This window comes from Engraulis encrasicolus, chromosome 5 (genome assembly GCF_034702125.1).
Source record: "Engraulis encrasicolus isolate BLACKSEA-1 chromosome 5, IST_EnEncr_1.0, whole genome shotgun sequence".
Taxonomy (NCBI): domain Eukaryota; kingdom Metazoa; phylum Chordata; class Actinopteri; order Clupeiformes; family Engraulidae; genus Engraulis; species Engraulis encrasicolus.
The window spans coordinates 48,558,722-48,577,559 of NC_085861.1; the positions used below are offsets into that span (position 1 = coordinate 48,558,722).

The following is an 18,838-nucleotide window of genomic DNA, read 5'->3' on the forward strand; positions in this document are numbered from 1 at the left end:
TGCCGCCCCCTCTCACCTGAATCCTTCTCCACACACCCGTAGGGTTCTCCAACGTCCCCTAGGGAGCCTTAGAGCCCCTGTTGAAAAACACGATTCTAGCCTAAGTCTTGCTGAATGGTGCAACACAACATACAAGTGCTAATCATTGTTCCTAACCCTAGATTTAATAAGAGCTAATGCAATACACACATCTGAAATTGTAGGACATGGCAAACACAATGTGGTTTTTTTTTTTAGAATCTTACAAAGTTTTGTAATGTTTGATTTGCCCACATGATCTTTGAGCATGTAGGTGTCTTTATTGGGGGGAGGGGGGATACTGGCTTTTAAATTGATTTTCTTTTCTGTAGAAGTGATTGGGGTGGGGGTGCTGGTGAGGGGTGTATCCACTTCTGGTTTTGACATCGCCACCTCGATCTTATACATGATTATAATCTTGGTTTTAATGTCACTACATTGATGTTCATAATATACTGTAACGATGTCACTGTGGAATAATGATGCCTCCATAATGAGGGGAAAAATGTCCCCCGTTAGTCCCAGTGAAATAAAAATCTGTCTTCATTTTGCCGTGGCTGCGGTTGGTCATGTTTGGTTTGCTTGTCTGCCCCTGACAGCGCATCAAGGCGGGCATCCTGAAAGCCTTTAACAACCCGACCGAGAAGACGGCTGACGACGAGACCAAACGCCAAGTCAAAGGTCTGTGATGCGTGCTGCTGCCGCTGCCACCGCTGCTGCCGCTGCTGCTGCTGCACGTTACAAATGCAACATCGCCATCTTGTGGTTGTTTCTAATATTGTCTGCCCTTCTCTCATCATTACCACCACATCTACTACTACTACCACACAGAAGAGGGTCAGCTGACATTGTGTGTAGGTTGATAATAATATGCGCTGACCGTTGCTAGTAGTTTGTGGGCAGTTTCAGTTGTGCTTCTCATGAAATGCTTTTGTGGTGCATGCGTTTGTGTTCTTTTGAATGTGAAGGGGAAAATCACCACATTGTGGGAAAAAAAGTCATCAGATGTTTAGACTTTGAGAGGCAATCGGAGATTCTGTACAATAACAGGTTCTATTCAGCCCAGTATTGTTTGCATAGCTATAAAGACAGACTAGAGGATAGTCATCATGTTTTCTATTTAAAGGGGCTCCAGGTAGGATTAAACGTTTAATTAATCACTGTCCCGAGTCAGCCGATGGTTATGTGAATCTTTAGTAAGTGAACGACGACTCTCCCGACCACTTCCACGGTCCACTGTCAGAAAACCCCAATTGCACCTTTTTGACAGAGCGGTCCGAAGGAGTGTCGTGGGAAATCGCTTTACATACCGTATTCAGATTTGTATCAACTGCTGGCATTCCGTGATGAAAAACATTCTCACACCGAGTTTATTTGAACAGCATTTTCTCATTACAGTGTAGATTTTGAGACAGGCAAGCCACGGGCACTGCGCAAACGACGTCATCCTACCTTTAAATGCAAGTGTATTTCGCTCCACGAATATGAAAACCATATAAACTTGTACATGTGTGTTTTTTTCCCTCACTCAGCATATGGCAAAGAGGGCGTGAAGATGAACTTTGTGGATCGCATCTTTGTTGGAGAGTTAACCAACACCATCATGTGTGAGGAGTGTGAACATGTAAGTGACGCACGCACGCACGCGCACGCACACGCACGCACGCGCGCAGGCGCGCGCGCACACGCACGCACGCACGCACACGCACGCACACACAGTGTGAGAAAAAATAGACCCAAAAAAAGAGAGAAACGGATAGAGAGAGAGAGAGAGAAAGTGACTGATAGACAGAGAGAGAAAAAGAAAGAAGGACACATGCGGAAAGACATACACACACACACAAACGCGTAAAGAAATAGACACACACAGAGACAGACAAACACTGAAAGACACACCCAAGCTCTCTCTCTTTCTCTCTCTCACACACACAAACACACACACACACACACACACACATTCACACACACACATGCCTCACTTGTTTGCTCTGCTCCTCAGATCTCCACGGTGAAGGAGGCCTTCATTGACATATCTCTGCCCATTATAGAGGAGCGCGTGAGTCATCTCCTTTACTCTCTTACCTCTTCTCTCTCCCTCTCTGCTCGCAGTCGCAGTGTGTTCAACTGTCCATACAGACGTGACCCTGTGCACACACACACATAGACACACACACATACACAGACAAACATAGACACACACACACACACACACACAAATGGGACAACAGTCTTGTACTATATACACTGTGTGCAGAATTATTAGGCAAACAAGTTTTTTGACAATATCGTCCATTTAATGCATATTGTCCGCCACCACCCTTTATGGACATGAACACCTATTGGATTTAAGCATTCCAGGTCATTCATATTGGCATAATAAGAGACTGTGTGAACGAAGGAGCCCAATACCCTATATCAGGGCAAAATTAGTGTGCATAATTATTAGGCAACTTTGTTTTCCTCTGGGAAAATGAGCCACAAAAGAGATCTAACAAACTCTGTAAAGACTATAAACAATTTCAAAGTCTTCTAGAGGGGTGTGGCTGACTTTAAATATTGGTCACATCCATCTAATGCACCGTTACAAGCCATCAGTGTCACATGACGTGCTCACACAGTAATTGCCAGATTGAGGAGAGTTGAAGATGAAACTACCACAAAACTATTACCCTGCAGTGCTGTTATATTCCAGAACTGAAACCTACATCGCGTCTCCACAAGAACACTGTATTCAGCACTCAGATACATGACCAAGGTAAAACAGGCTGAAACCTGAAGACCACTCAACAAGAAACTCAAGTCAAGACTGGGTCAAGAAATGTCTTTGGACAGTTTTTTCAATGGTTTTATGAACTAGTGAAAGTGACTGTTAATGGACCAGTTAGATGAGCCTATGGCTAGATCAGTAATGTGCACACTCGGATCAGTTCCTGAGTTCCACTCAAATACCAGCAGATTACTGCATAAATACCATTGTCTTCGTAAAAGATGCAATTTTCTCCCTCTAAAAGATCCAGCCATGGGTTCATCCACCCTGTCTGTGAAGAGTAACTTTCCCAAGTCCATAATACCGTTGAAAACTCTGTCCCCAGGTATTTTTGACCCAGTCTTGACTTAATTAAGTTTTTGAATGGTTGTCTGGTGTCATCCCTTCTTACCTTGGCCATGTCTCTGAGTGCTCAATACCCTGTTCTTCTGGACACTCTGTGTTGGTTTCTGTTCTGGAATATGATAGGACTGCAGGGTAATACTTTTTTGTAGTTTCACATTAAATTCTTCTCAATGTTTGGCAGTGACATTTCTTAAGAGACTGATGACTTTGTAACGGTGCAGCTGATAGTTCTGTACGAACATGACCAACATCTTCTAATTTCAAGACAGCCACACCCCTCTAGAAGATTTCAAAATTGTTTATAGACATTTCAGAGTATGTTAGATCTATTTTGTGGCCCATTTTCCCAGAAGAAAACAAATTTGCCTAATAATTATGCACATCTAATATAAGGTGTTGGGCACCTTCGTCCACACCCCCATATTATTATACAAATATGCATGACCCCGAATGCTTAAATCCAATAGGCTTTCATGCTCATACAGGTTGTTGTTGGAAAATATGCATAACATAGACAATATGGTCAAAAAACATGTTTGCCTAATAATTCTGCACACAGTGTACTGTATGTGTGACTGTGTGACGCATACGCACGCACGCACGCACGCACGCACGCACGCACGCACGCACGCACGCACGCACGCACGCACGCACGCACGCACGCACGCACGCACGCACGCACGCACGCACACACACACACACACACACACACACACACACACACACACAAAAATACACAAATCAGACTGTGTGACTGTGCTTGACCATATACGTTCATGGAAGCAACTTCACGTACAATATGTATTGTGGTGTTCCGTAACCAATGAAAGTGTGTGTGTGTGCGTGTGCGTGTGTACATACCTGTTCTCTCTCCCGCACTCCACCAGATCTCGAAGCCCTCCAACCCCAGTCGAGCGGCGAAGAGCCCTCGTGAGGAGCCAGTGGTTGCCCACACCGAGGAGCCCTTGGCCTCACACAACCGTGCCGTACGCAGACTCAGCGGACCGGTCAGTTTTTGTGTCGTGTGCGTGTGCGTGTGCGTGTGTGTGTTTAGACGTGTCCCTTGAGTACATTGATCTTAAGGCTTGTGTACTGTGACATCATGTCCTGTCAGTTTGTCCCGATTTATGTCTATTTTGAGGGCACGGCATGTACGAGATTAATGCTGTGTTTTTCTTCCCTAAAGTACGATAAAGCTAATAATCATCGAATACAAGAGCCTGGAGTCCTTATTCTTAAGAAAATGACGACTCCAGGCTCTTCTATTCGAGTATTTAGCCCTTAACTTAACCTGGTTTATTCCTGAACCAGCTTTGTAGTATAGGCCCCTGGTGTTGGGATATGCATCATACCACTTGTGCTGCCACTCGGCCAGGACGCCCCTGTGAAAGAGATTTTTAATCTCATCAGGTTTACTTTCCTGCTAAAATAAAGGTTAAATATACACTGAAAATAAAAACGAGATTAAAGGTGTGTGTGTGTTGGTGCGTGCGTGCGTCTGTGCGTGCGTGTGTGCTTGCAAATATGAGATTAATGGTGCGTGTGCGTGTGCGTATGCGTGTGCATGTGTGATATTTGCCCTCTCCAGAGGCCAGTGGCTGGGCGGAGGTTGTCCAGTAGTGGAGGTGGTGCTGGTGGTGCTGGTGCTGGTCAGGAGGAGAGGGCCGGTGGAGGAGGAGGAGTAGGAGGAGGTGGAGGGGCCAGCTGCAGCCCCATGGTCGACCAGGATGACTTCTGCTCAGCCGGCCGCGCCTTCGGCAGCTGCAGGGCAACTTTAGGAGGAGGAGGAGGAGGAGGTGGAAGAGGAGGAGGAGAAGGGCCCGACAGCCAATCAGATGTCAGTGAGAAGGACTCCCAGGGCAACCAGGACAGCAGCAACGACGCCGACAGCGAGGCGTCGGAGAGCGAGTGGTCCTGCGCCCCCGCGCGATCGGCCCCCGGCCCCAGCCATCGAGGAGGAGGTGGAGGAGGCAGCAGCATCACGCCCATCGATAGGCCCCCCAAACCAGCCCTCAGCCCCATCCCGACACCGTCCCTGTTACCGTCCCCGGGGCCCCTGCTGCCGCTTCACGCCCCCATCCTGCCCATCACCACCAGCCCCGTGGCCGCAAGCCCCGCGGTACCGCATCGCCCCCACCAGGGCGGCGCCGTGGAGCAGCTGGTGAGCGCCGTGTCCAAGCTGGGTCTGGTGCACACCTCCCCCGACACCCTGCCCCCGCCCCCGTCGGAGGAGCCCCACAGCGACACCGCCGGCCAGTCGGCGCAGCTGCAGCAGCCTGCCTCTCATCGGCATCACCATCATCAGCAGCAGCAGGGCCATCAGGTAAGGCCCTTGATACGCTTGCTGCAGGATACGCGTGCACAGTCATGTTTCATGCACGAACCTATAGCCTTGTGTATTTCATGTACATTTTGCCCGTGTTAGATACTGCACGTACATGCGTGCATTAGGTGCAATATCGTCAAAATTGCTGGGGGCGATCATTAGACAGACTGCACAGTTCCACACGAGGTGAAAATGACGATGGCGGCAACTTTTCAAGAGCGTCTATCATACCATCACACTTCCTCGATGCACTGTGACAAAGGAGCGTGCAAATGTAGGAGCAGTAGCAGTATCGTCTCCTCATTGTCTAGCAGCGTAGCTTTTTTCGCGTTAAGCAGCAAAAACAAATCGATGTTGATGTAGGTATGAATGTGTCCACCAGGGGGCGTTCCAGTCGCTGTCCCACAGCTACGTGCCCTGCTCCAAGGAGTGCTCGGTGCAGTCCTGCCTCTACCAGTTCACCTCTGTAGAGCTGCTCATGGGCAACAACAAGCTGCTGTGCGAAAACTGCACCGAGCGCCGACAGAGGCAGCTACGCAAGAGCTCCACCTCAGGTGAGGGTGTGTGTGCGTGTGTGTGTGTGCGTGTGTGTGTGTGTGTGCGTGTGTGTGTGTGCTTGTGTGTGTGTGTGCAAGAGACATAAAGGGATAACTGGACACACAGGCAGGGGCAGCTACGCAAGAGCTCCACCTCAGGTGAGGGTGTGTGTGTGGGTGTGTGTGTGTGCGTGTGTGTGTGTGTGTGCGTGTGTGTGTGTGTGTGCGTGTGTGTGTGTGCTTGTGTGTGTGTGCAAGAGACATAAAGGGATAACTGCACACACAGGCAGGGGCAGCTACGCAAGAGCTCCACCTCAGGTGAGGGTGTTTGCGCGTGCGTGTGACAGACAGAGAGACAATGTGAGCAGAGTTGTGAGGGTGTACTGTATGTATGTGTGTGAAAGGGAGAGATGGCTACACCAAGTGTAGGCAGAGACAGCTACATAGGAGCATCATCTCAGGTGAGTGAGAAAAAGACAAGAGAAAAGTAAAGAAAAATACGAGGTGTGTAAGGGGAAGAAATAAATCTTTCAGAGAGACGGATGAAAAAGATCTTTCAAGTAGAGTACTGACATGCATGTACTGAAATGTAAGTATGATCAACATCAGCTGACAGTGTGTGTGTGTGTGTGTGCGCGCGTGTGTGTGCGCGCGCGCGCGTGTGTGTGTGTGTTGCAGGGAAGAAGTCTGAGCGAGTGTACACCAGCGCTCGCAAGCAGATGCTCATCTCCTCGCTACCCCCCATAGTAACACTGCACCTGAAGCGCTTTCACCAGGTTAGACACACACACACACACACACACACACACACACACACACACACACACACACACACACACACACACACACACACACACACACACACACACACACACACACACACACACACACACAGTAGTCACACTGTGCCTCAAGCACGTTCACCAGGTGACACCAGTAGGAATCAGAGGCGATTCCTCTTTGAGTACAAGGGAGGCGCCGCCTCCTGTCCAAAATCACAGAGAATAGTATGTAAACTAATGCTTTACACGACTTCATAACATTGCTATTTCAGATCCAGCTCCATAGAAAATGCATGTGCTCAACTTAGAGATGAAACCAATCTGTAATAAGATCCCGAGGCTCGCACGAGTTTTTTTCCGCTCATGACAACGCAAGCGAGTCGAGTCTCAATGGACTTCAATGGCATGTGGGATTGTAAGCTTTTTCAATGGCAAAATGCTAAACGGTCATTGGCTATTGCCGTGAATTTTTTTTAATTTTGAGACTGAGCCTCACTGGGAGTGAATGGAGAGGAGAGAGGGGGAGGGAGGGACCGGAGACTGGAGCTCCGACTTGTGATTGGGTGAACCACGTGTCAGTAGGCTACAGTAGTGGAAATGCGGATATGTTATTAATTTGACTGAGAAGTTTCGTCGTGGTAACCAGTGAGGAAGCTCATTGCGGTGTTTTGTGTACATATTCTTGTAAACCTAGTGTTGCGAATAAAGTCTTAATAGTGGCACGTCCTTATCCTTTTTAATCTCCCAATTCAAAAGTTGAGGTTGCCTAATTTTCGTTAGGGCTAGTTGCCAGAAAGCTAGAGAGCTATGCAAGCATTGTGGCCAAGCATTGTGGATTAAATTCTGGCGAATTCCAGTCGTCCTTATGAGGAGAAAATGAATATCAAGGAGCAGAGCAGAGCACTGCCTAATATTGACTTGGTGAAAAAGGTAGGGAAGAACAACCGTTTCTTTTGAGCTTTTGTGGTGTCTGATCAACTGGTTAACTGCCAAGTCCCGTGAGTGGCGAGTCCTTGATTCCTACTGTGTTGGCAATGTCTGGTAAATAATTAAAGATTTTGCCACCTCTAGTGGTAAGTTAAGCAATGCACCCAGTAATGAACAAAGACAACGAAGGCAAACTCAATCACATCATTATGTGGCGGAGGTAGGCCTAATGATAATAATAATAATTTAAAAAAAAAACATTTCCCTATGAATAGGCTACAAAGGGGATAATGATTATTGATTAACACATTTGTTTCAACAAGAGTCCTTTAGTGTGTGAGGCCATATGTGGCTCAGGACCAATGTAAAAGGTGTGTGTCAAAATTGCCCCCCCCCCCTTTTTTTTTTTGCGTTCTGGACATATTGTAATTGAACAGCCTCCCCTGTTTGACAGACTACCAGCCGCCACTGGTAGGAATCTATGAGAACACGCTTGGAGACACTACTAGGATACACTGTTGATAGTTCAGCACCTAACCTAACTTAGCTAACTTTAAATTAAATGATTTTATTTTATTCATTTTACTTACTTTTCACCTTTTCATTTTGTATGCTTCAAGTCCATTGTCATTTGCTGTGTTTTTTTAATGCCTTTATTTTTGTGAAGGGTATGGATAGTCCTCTGCAAATGGAATGATACTGTACAAGTGTCATTGCCATGCCTTGCCTGGCATGAGATTGATTTTTTTTATTTTTAAAAATGACCCTGATGAAGGCGTAAGCCGAAACGTTGGTCTTATTAAATGTAACTGCATGAAGTTCTGAGTATGCGACGACCATTCTTTTTCAAGTTGAGTATTTTTAAAAATACAAAACAAAGTTCTGTATTTGTTTAGCCCCATTTAGTTTTGTGATTGCCCTGCTTGTCTTCTTATTACCCTGTTGTTGCTTACTGTGTCTGTCTGTCTGTCTCACTGTCTGTGTGTGCATCCCCAGGCTGGTATGAACCTGCGAAAGGTCAACAGGCATGTGGACTTCCCACTCATCCTGGACCTGGCCCCCTTCTGCTCAGCCTCCTGCAAGGTAACACCATGGGACACACACACACACACACACACACACACACATTCACTAGGTCATTTTTTTCTTAGGTTACACTTTATTGTAATTACAGTGAATCTACCACATTAGGTACAGTGTAATACAGGGCTGATGGTATTCAGGCTCCATGCCTGATTTCATGCTTGACTGAGTTAGCAAAAATAAAAACATTGATCATAATTAGCCATTAGGTTATTCTTATCTCAGAAAGTGTTACTGGTTCAGGGTTTTCTTCTACTATCAGGCTTGAATAATGGTCATACGCAGGCTATTAAATGTTTGAATAATGTATCAAAATAGGCCTACATTACGTCACTATGCAGTATCTTCTTGTCGTCGTTAGAGCAGGGGAAAAAGTTCAGGCTCAGAATTTTTTTTCACTATCACCCCTGGTAATAACCAGTGTAACAATATTTAATACCATGTAATACCAGTGTAACACCATGTACCAATTTTGTACTTACAGCTAGGGTTAGTACATGGTGTTACACTGGTATTATATGGTATTAAATATCGTTACACTGGTTATCACACTGTACCTAATGTGGTAGATCCAATGTAATACTGAACCGTTAAAACAAAATGTTACCTTTTCTTATTTTTGAAAGTTGTAAAACGGGTTCCAAACTCAATGAACTTAGTTTGACCCCAGTGACGACACTGAGTAGAGGGGACACCGTGGGTTCTATTCTAAAGTGAGGCAACAGGGGTGGGGTGGGACTAGACCTGGAAACCTGAAAAATGTTGCCCAATCCCATTCATCTCTATGGGAGACTTGAGCCAATGCATCTCCTTGCATCTCCATCCTCCTCTATTTCCTGGAAATGATAGTTTCTCGTTCGTTTCAAACAAGCCACATATTTTTTTCATGCTGACCCTTTATTTTAGAGAGCTATGAAAATTGTTTAAATGACCAATGAGCATTAGCTGATTCGATTGACAGTTGGAATTCTTTTAGAATTTTTTTGACTGACAGTCAAACACAGTCATCCTATCATCACATCCTATCAGTGCTTGTTCTCAGCATTGCTAAGGTACGAATCCAGACATTTGGGGTGGAAGAATCCTCGCAGATCAATCGCAGATGCTTCAAAACCGTTGAATGGAAAACAATAAAAGCCGCTGACCATATGTACGTCAGTGTTTGAACCATAAGTTCCCTTGCAACGGCTGGGATGGTAAAATTTCAAAACTACTTACAAAAAACTCCTGCACACTGACCACTTCGCTTTTTTTCTTTAACAAATGATGTTTCAGTCCTCGACCTTCATCAGGCAAACTCCTGATGAAGGTCGAGGACCGAAACGTCCTGTATAAAAGAAAAACAGCGAAATGGTGAGTGTGCGTGAGTTTTTTCAAGTTTCCTGCTGAGTGTGACCCATGGGCCATCTCCGACGCACCTTCCAGCTGAGGTCTGCGAAAAAAATCCAAGTTTAAAATGTCCGAACTAGGAAAGTGTGCTGCTTACATTGTTGAGGCTAAGCAACTTTTTCCTGAATGTGTGTGCGTGTATGTGCGTGCGTGCGTGCGTTGCTGTGTATTCCAGAACCTGGTGCCTGGTGAGCGGGTCCTGTACAGCCTGTATGGGATCGTGGAGCACAGTGGCTCCATGCGAGGGGGCCACTACACGGCCTATGTGAAGGTGCGCAACCCCCTCAGGAGGGCAGAGGCGCGGAGGAACCATCCAGGTGAGCCCCAACCAGCCCCCAACACACACACACACACACACCTCTACATCTTGACCCACCTGATAACTCTCTGATCCACTTAATAGTCAGAGCCTCTGAGCTCTATACTGACAGCTCTAGAAGACCTTGTGTTACATTACAGATAAGAGATTAAGAAAGATTCAAGATTCTAAAAACTTTATGGTTGAGAATGTTGCCACATTAGGTCATTGTCTTTTGATGAAAGGTTTTCCCTAAATGATGTGTATAATGGTGTTGTGTAATATAGAGATGCACCGGATCCTGATTTTTAGGATCCTGCCGGATACCGGATCCAACGAAAGGGTTGAAACACATAGCCAACTCGCACATGTGGGCCCTTTTTATTAAGTTGGCGCAAACAATTTTTAAGATTCATTGGCCTACTGCCACACTGCCTTCAATGGCTGCTTCCAAAGGGCTTTCACTCCATGCAGCGATTGGGGTTGTGAAAGACTGACTGAAAAGCCTAGGCTACGTAAAAAGTAGAGATGCCCCAGATCCTGATTTTTAGGTAACTGCCGGATACCGGATCCACTGCTTAAGATCCTTCCGGATCCGGATAGTCTGAAAAACCCTATTATCCTGCCGGATCCGGAACCGGATCTTGGATCCTGTACATCTCTAGTGTAATATGTCCAGTCCAGTAGAGGTGGAGATGTTACACTCTGCCTGCTCTAGCTGTGGAAGAGTTGCAGTGACCTCAGAGCGGTTGAAATTAGACTCACAACTAAGGGCATTGGTTACTCAAAGAAGCTGGAGGGAGTGCATTTATTGCATGGTGATAAAAGGATATGTCCAACAATGACCAGCCTTCCATTCACAAAAACTGCTTGTCGCTGATATTGTAAGGCACATATATTTCAGTCTTGAGCCTGTTTTTGTCTGAAATGAAATGTTGACCATGTTTTGTTTTGTGTGTTTACAGGTACGCGTGAGGCTAGTGCCTCGTCCCAGGGTCAGTGGGTGTACGTGAGCGACACCAATGTCCAGACGGTGCCCGAGTCCCGCGTGCTCAACTCCCAGGCCTACCTGCTCTTCTACGAAGAGCTGCCCTAGAACACCACCTAGTGGTGGGAAGAGGAACAACAATCAGGGCAAAACATGCATTGAATGGTGTATAATAAGCCACCTGCTGGACTACAGAAGACAGTTATACAATGGACAACTTGCAAAATATCTGCTTCACTTTGAGGCTTGGCTTGGGGGCATGATTTGGTGTGTGTGTGTGTGTGTGTGTGTGTGCGTGCGTGTGTGCGTGCGTGCGTGTCTGCGTATGCTTGTGTGTGTGTGATGTATGCAGAATAGGTATGGTGTCAGATGGATTTCTATCTAGCAAAGAATCTGTATTTTACTTAAAAGAAAAAAAGAAAATGTTTCGATAATTTATTGTACAGCTGAATTTCTAAAAATGCAGAGGAAGTTATGCGGATAAGGTGAAGAAGTGGTGTGTTTGAAACACTCTGGGAAAATGGGGAACCCCAAAGGCTGCTCAAAATTGTGTAATAGAGCGAGGTTTAACACAAGCAAGGTCTTTATCAGCCACACAAGCCTCTGTAGCGCCACACAGTGGTGACAGAGACATTTTGATTGAAAATCACTTCAATCAACTAAAAAAAGAAAAAAAATCAAATGAACTCAAAGAGACGGTTTAAGGGAGCGAAATGTGTATATTTCCATGGGATAAATTAACAGGGCAAGAGCCATCATGACATTTCAATGGCTCATAATGGCAAGCATGTTGATAATGGGCTCACTCGCTCTATATGACTACAGGGAATGAATAAATGAATGAATGCGTTAGCTGGTTAGCCACACAGTGAGTGCCAAAGACAGGACATTAGAGCATGTAATGATTTGGAAGGCAGCGCCTTCTAGGGTAGCTGGGAAAGCACTATGCATGGGGCGCTGGGTTGGGTTGGGTCGGGTCGGGTTGGGTCGTTTTGTGTTGTGTTTATGTTTCGGTGCCAGAATCAAGCGAATGCTCAGTGCTTGTGCATAAACACACTGACGCACACACACACACACACACACACACACACACACACACACACACACACACACACACACACACACACACACACACACACACACACACACGGACGCACGCCAAAGGCCTCCCTACATATGCACACTTACACATTTCAACACATTTAGATAACTTACACAACCCATTTTTTCTCAGAGAATAGAACTAAACAGAGCACAAAAATCCAACCCTGCTGGCACAACTGCGTATAAGGGGATATGGCAAAGTCATGACTTATGCCTTTTGTACACCAAGCGTGACCTGCGCTATCTGAGTGGCGGAACTCATTATATCTATATGGAGGGAAGGCCAATAAAGCTACCAGAGCAAATTCGCCAGGAGTGAAGCGAGCTGAGCGGCCAGAGCGAATTTTAGCGATTGAAGTCAAGCTAATTCTATGGTACCTGTAATGAGCTGTGACGCGGTTATGCAAAAAAACAATTGGAACGTTCATATCTCGTATTTACCAGGTTGTCAAGCCAGAGCCGTTATGTGATAAGCTCAAATCAAACATGTCAATGTCGCAGAGCAAATAAAACGAATTCATGACGAAACTTCTTCAGCCACCTCTGCTACCTGGGTAGCGTAGGTCGCGCTTGGTGTACACAAGGCATTACTTTTCTGCCAGGCCTTTCTTGACAATGACAATGTATTCCTAGGGTGCGTTCCAATATGCGACCTTGCTTCCTCCACTTGTGCTTGTGGCCTCGTACCAGGAAGTAATATGTCATGAGGACATCACTGGCAACAGTATTATACTTCAATATCTTGCAAAAGCTCAATTGTAAAGTCTTTTTCTCATTTGCAATTGGGATGGTGAATGAAAACAGTTTCCCAAACGTTGTTGTGGCTAGGCTGACAGCTGGGAAACTGTATTGTTTTCTCCACGGAGCAGGGGCCAGGAGGCGGGGCGAGGCCACAAGCACAAGTGGAGGAAGGCAGGTCGCATATTGGAATGCACCCCTACTCTTATCTCATGGCCTTTTCTTCTTCTTCGAATCATATTATCCTGCGCTCTACTGATGGGAGACACATTCACTCAGCTCCGTAATGGCAACGTGACAATGCACTGCATGCAATAATGTAATTTTTCCCTGACTTGTTTACGTTGTCCTCGTATAAAAAAAAAAGTTTTTATAAATATATATTTTGCTATTTATTGTTTTATTACGGGGATAGAAAACATGGATCTTTTAAAAGAAGAAAAAAAAACTACTACCATGTGTCATTTCAGAAGATTATTGTGTAATATCTCATGTTTTTTTTTCTTTTGCTTTTGTTCATAAGGTGCCTCAACTTTGAGGTTTTTGAAAAAACAGAAACCTAATTAACTGTAAACGGAAGTGCCATTGCACAGACAGTGTCTCTTCTACAGGCCTTTTCAGTGCCTAAGACGTCAGTGTCCCCAATAGTGAAGGTGTCAATCCCGGGCTCAGAATGTAAACACCCTGCCTGCCACATATATGATCCAACTAGCTCTGTTGGTAATGACCCACTGGTATGCAGTGTAGCCTGATTATCATCGACTTTCAAATCTCTTCGAGACCTGGTCTGACCAAGAGCATAACAATTAACGTTTTCCAAACGTTACACCGGAGATTAGAAACGATATTTACATTGCTCTTGGCCTAACTAGAAGAAACACAGAAGGTGTTGCGTCACTAGGAGGGCGTGGCCTGGCTAATGCAGTGCAAACTTTCCATCACATTACCCTCTATGTTGTCTTTGGGCAGCGGTTATTTCGCTCCCGCACAGTATTGTGGGAATAAGATGCGCGTCGTTGCAGTATTTCCATGAATCAGTCTATTGTAATGAGCAGAGTACTCAAAACAGATGACCAGATATTCAGTGGAGTCGCTTGTTTTGGATGGTTAGCAGGGTTTGTTACTTCTGACCTGGGTTTTTGACATCGCTGTCCAGAAGTGTGACATTTGCTACGTTTACATGAGACATTTAATTCTGAATAAAGCTTAATTCCGCTTTGAAAACGTCATGTAAACACCTCACAATTCGGAACTAAATGAAAGATCAAAGTAAACTTGATGGAACTATTTAATTCTGAATTATTAATTGGGAATTAAAAACATCATGTAAATGTAGTGATTCACTCACACTGTATGCATGTAGGAAGAGCATTTACTCAACTGTCAAGGTAATTGAACGGTTGAACCAGGAATTCTCTTGTTTGCTTGTCATATTTTATTAAAAAAAAAGATATATGTACACACAGATGCACATATGATAATAATGTATGAACTATTATTTTGTGATGTAACACGGTGGGCTCAAGGCTGAGCAGTGCAGACACACAATATGAGGTACCTCAAGACTGCAGGGTTTTTTTTCTTCTTTTACGGGGTCTGCTTTTGCTTGAATGTTCTATAACTTTGATATACTGTATGATTATTATTATTATTATCATCATAAATCTAGAGTTATCACATTGACGAGGAAATAAAATACAGTCTACTTCTACAATTTAGAGCACTGACTGTGAGTGTGCAAGATTTCTTTCTTTCTCAGGGATGGGGTTTTATTTTCTTCAAGAGGGATTTCTTTTCCTGTTCTCGCTGCTTGTGTTTTGTCCTTGTACTTTTCTCTGAGTTGCATGTTGTGTCTTTCTGCATGATGAGCGGGCTTCTTGTGGCGCTGGTGTGTCAGGGCGAATCACGGCACGCCGTGTCTTGCCCGTGGGTGGCACGGGCATGGGCCGGTTTGGTGAATGGTCCCGTCAGCTGGTGAGGAGGAGGGTGGGGGTGATGGTGGGTAGGCGTAGGAAAAGGCCAATGTCCAATCACATCGCATCCCAGAGCAAAAGGATGGCAGGATCGCTATCCCAGCATCGCACACACACACACACGCACGCACGCAGACACACACACAAACACACATGCAGACATGCACACACACTTACAGCTCCTGCCACACAGACACACTCGCATACATTTTCTGCCGCACACGCATGCGTCTCATCTCACTCTCACGCACACACACACAAATCCATGTTCAGCTGTCCCAATGTCACAACACCCACCCACCCACCCACCCTTGCACGCCTGTTCACAGCCTTTCATCAAAGCTGAGCTGCCACAGGGCACAGAATGAGGGTGTCTTATCCCACCAATCCTGAATTTCTAATCTCTGAAGTCTGAACTCTCTCTCTCTCTCTCTCTCTCTCTCTCTCTCTCTCTCTCTCTCTCTCTCTCTCTCTCTCTCTCTCTCTCTCTCTCTCTCTCTCTCCCCCACATGTGCATAGATAAAATGTGTCTGTGTGCGTGCGTGTATGTGTGTTTTCAACCTAAAGTCTCGCAAACGGCACCACATAGCAGGGGTTGATTTGATTACTTGGTGTGGCGGGGTACAAGTTGATATTAATCTGCCTTAATGGCGGGCAGCAGCAGCAGCGGCGGTGGTGGTGGTGGTGGTGGTGGTGTCCATGCCTGCTGTCCCTGACACTGACACTGTGACACGGAGACCTGATGCGGGGTGATGGGTGGGGTGGCTGCGCCTCTCTTTAACAACCCGCTGAGTTTGGAGCTGCACGCTCGGCCCCCTCCCATCGTCGCCTAAGCCAGTGTTTCCCAACCTTTTTTGTCTCACGTACCCCCTAAACCTCTTAGTTGTGCCATGAGTACCCCCTGATTCATGTTCTATATCACTTTCTCCGTCCTTATGTGACTGCCCCATTCATTTGATATAAAAATAACATTTTTCCAAGTACCCCCTGCAGTGTGCTTGCGTACCCCTAGTGGTACATGTACCCCTGGTTGGGAAACACTGGCCTAAGCAACCCCAAGGAGCCTGCCAGGATGGATCCATGTCTACAATGCTATGCGGCCATTTCAGCTTTACAGCCCACTCCGAGGAAGGGAATTTACAGAAAATGGTAGACATGCACAATGACACTCATACACTCACTACACACGCGCACACACACACACACACACACACACACACACACACACACACACATGCGCGCGCGCACACACACACACACACACACACACACACACACACACACACACACACACACACACACACAAACACACACACACAGTCAAGCACAGTAGTCAAGCATGTTCACCAGGTGACAGACACGCGCACACACACACACACGCAGAGACTTGGAGAAATGTCTTCTTTCCTGCACGGTGTTCTGATGTACAGTGTAAGTCACTTGCAATTAATTCAGGGTTCCCACTGGTCATGGAATTCCTGGAATATCATGGAAATGTTTTTTTCCCAGCCATGGAGTCGTGGAAAGTCATGGAATTTGACCATTTTGCATGTACAGGGAGGAATAGCAGCTTAACTACACAGTGCATCATTGCTCTCTAACATGTCCAACCTTCTAGAATGCAATATCTTCTGGAGGCTTGTAATTTCAAGGAAACATGGCTGCTAAATGCACGTTCATAGAGAGCTGGCTACGGAGACACACACACACACACACACACACACACAGAGGTCTGTTGAGAACCGGGCTAGGGACGAATTACTGCCTTCTGAAATTCCACATGACATTCTCTGTAGTCCAAAATTCTTTAAACACTTGTGTGACAGAACATCTGTAAAAGTTTATAGAATGAATTTTGGCCCAAAAACAAGAGGGAGGGGCCAGCTAATTTCTTCTGAGCCCTCACACTTTTTATTGTTTGTTTTCTTTTTAACCTGAGGTGAATGCCCACCTGCGATACTCCCAGGTGTGCCACAGCTCTCCACAGCACTCTGTGTACACAGCAAAGTTGGAATATGCCTCACCCGAGTAAGGTGTGTGTATGTGTCTGTGTATTTATTGTCTAGTAGCCTACAGTGATTTTCAAACTATGGGCCGGGGCCCACTGGTGGGCCATGAAGGTATTTTGGTGTGTGTTGCTATTGATTTATTCGCGTTTTATTCTTTATTGGGTCAGAGGAGGGCCCCGAACATTTTTGACAATTTCGAGTGGGCCCCACGTTGGAAAAGGCTGGAAACCCCTCTTCTTCTGCACACGGTGTGTGTGTGTGTGTGTGTGTGTGTGTGTGTGTGTGTGTGTGTGTGTGTGTGTGTGTGTGTGTCTGTGTGTCTGTGTGTCTGTGTGTCTGTGTCTGTGTGTCTGTGTCTGTGTCTGTGTCTGTGTCTGTGTGTGTGTGTGTGTGTGTGTGTGTCTGTCTGTGTGTGCGTGTGTGCGTGTGCGCCTGCATGTATTAGAATGTTAGTGTTTTTGTATCAATATTTTTCACTGTATGTGTGTGTGTGTGTGTGTGTGTTTGATTATTATTATCATTGTCCTATCTACTGTAGCCTATATGTGTAGTTTGAACTGCACATTGGACACTGGTCAAACACAATTTCAAACTTCTGTTCTGCTAACCCTGTTACATTCTGTAGATTTTTGATGTTGTTTGTTTAAATAAATTCATTGGACAAAAGATTGCTGTATCTTCCCACTGAAATTAACTACTTACCCATGACTGCCCTATTGACTGATATTATATGTAGATACAAGGCCCTTCAGTGCAGGATGGGGGTGATTCAAGTGATCCTGGCTCTTTATTGGGACCAGACCCATGGAAGTAAGAGTTTAGCCTATAATGTTCCCTTTTTTACACAGCAATGGCGGCTCATAGAGCCTTTGACACAGATCGTCATTGACCTGTAGTTCTACAAGTTCCAAGAAGTGGGCGTAGAGCGTGTGGCAAAGGTAAAATTAATTAGTTTATTTCATCTTTGATTGTTTTATAATGGTTCAGTGTTAGTCTCTAGCAAACGTAAAGCTGCTTCCTAGAATGAATCTCTGTGAATCATGTTGCCAACTGACTTCCTGTACCCCGGTTGTCACAACTCTGAATTCCATGGCTTGAGTCCCGGTGCTCGGTGCTCGGTGCTCGGGCCTGCTCCCCAGTTGTACCACCCACTAATCCACTCCTGAATACCTCCATTATGGTAGCTCAATTTGGACAGATGGTGGTCTCACATGTAATATGACAGTGATTGATGTTGGCTTGGCTGGAAAGGCAACAGTAGGCCTACATAAAGAGACATACTACATGCCACGTTTGCGCTTTTTAAAAGATAGAGTATGTCATATTTTTAGTTAATGTCCATATTTCCATTTTTTGTTAATTCCAGTATATGCTGTCCATTTATAACTGTTACCTTTTTCATGAATATTTTAGGCCTAGTGTGTAAGTAGTCTATTCATTATAACTTGGAAATGTACACTTAGGTGGATCCTCTCTGTGTCCACCATTTTGAATGTGCAGTAATCTTTGGCTAAAAACTTACTGTAGCCTACTTTGGTTAGTCAATTAATTAGAA

General features: G+C 45.4%; 1 protein-coding gene across 3 annotated transcripts in view; it reads left to right on the forward strand.

The window, feature by feature from the left end:
* The window catches only part of usp45 (ubiquitin specific peptidase 45), a 90,189-nt gene extending 75,129 nt beyond the window's left edge, over positions 1 to 15,060 (forward strand). For all 3 annotated transcript variants that reach the window (XM_063199613.1, XM_063199612.1, XM_063199614.1), the window contains exons 10-19: positions 618 to 699; positions 1,551 to 1,642; positions 2,018 to 2,074; positions 4,018 to 4,137; positions 4,719 to 5,453; positions 5,839 to 6,010; positions 6,671 to 6,768; positions 8,698 to 8,784; positions 10,349 to 10,490; positions 11,437 to 15,060. In XM_063199613.1, the coding sequence (XP_063055683.1) occupies positions 618 to 699; positions 1,551 to 1,642; positions 2,018 to 2,074; positions 4,018 to 4,137; positions 4,719 to 5,453; positions 5,839 to 6,010; positions 6,671 to 6,768; positions 8,698 to 8,784; positions 10,349 to 10,490; positions 11,437 to 11,567 (1,716 nt within the window). In that variant the 3' untranslated portion in view covers positions 11,568 to 15,060. The remainder of the gene's footprint in view (positions 1 to 617; positions 700 to 1,550; positions 1,643 to 2,017; positions 2,075 to 4,017; positions 4,138 to 4,718; positions 5,454 to 5,838; positions 6,011 to 6,670; positions 6,769 to 8,697; positions 8,785 to 10,348; positions 10,491 to 11,436) is intronic.
* Positions 15,061 to 18,838: the final 3,778 nt, after the last annotated feature.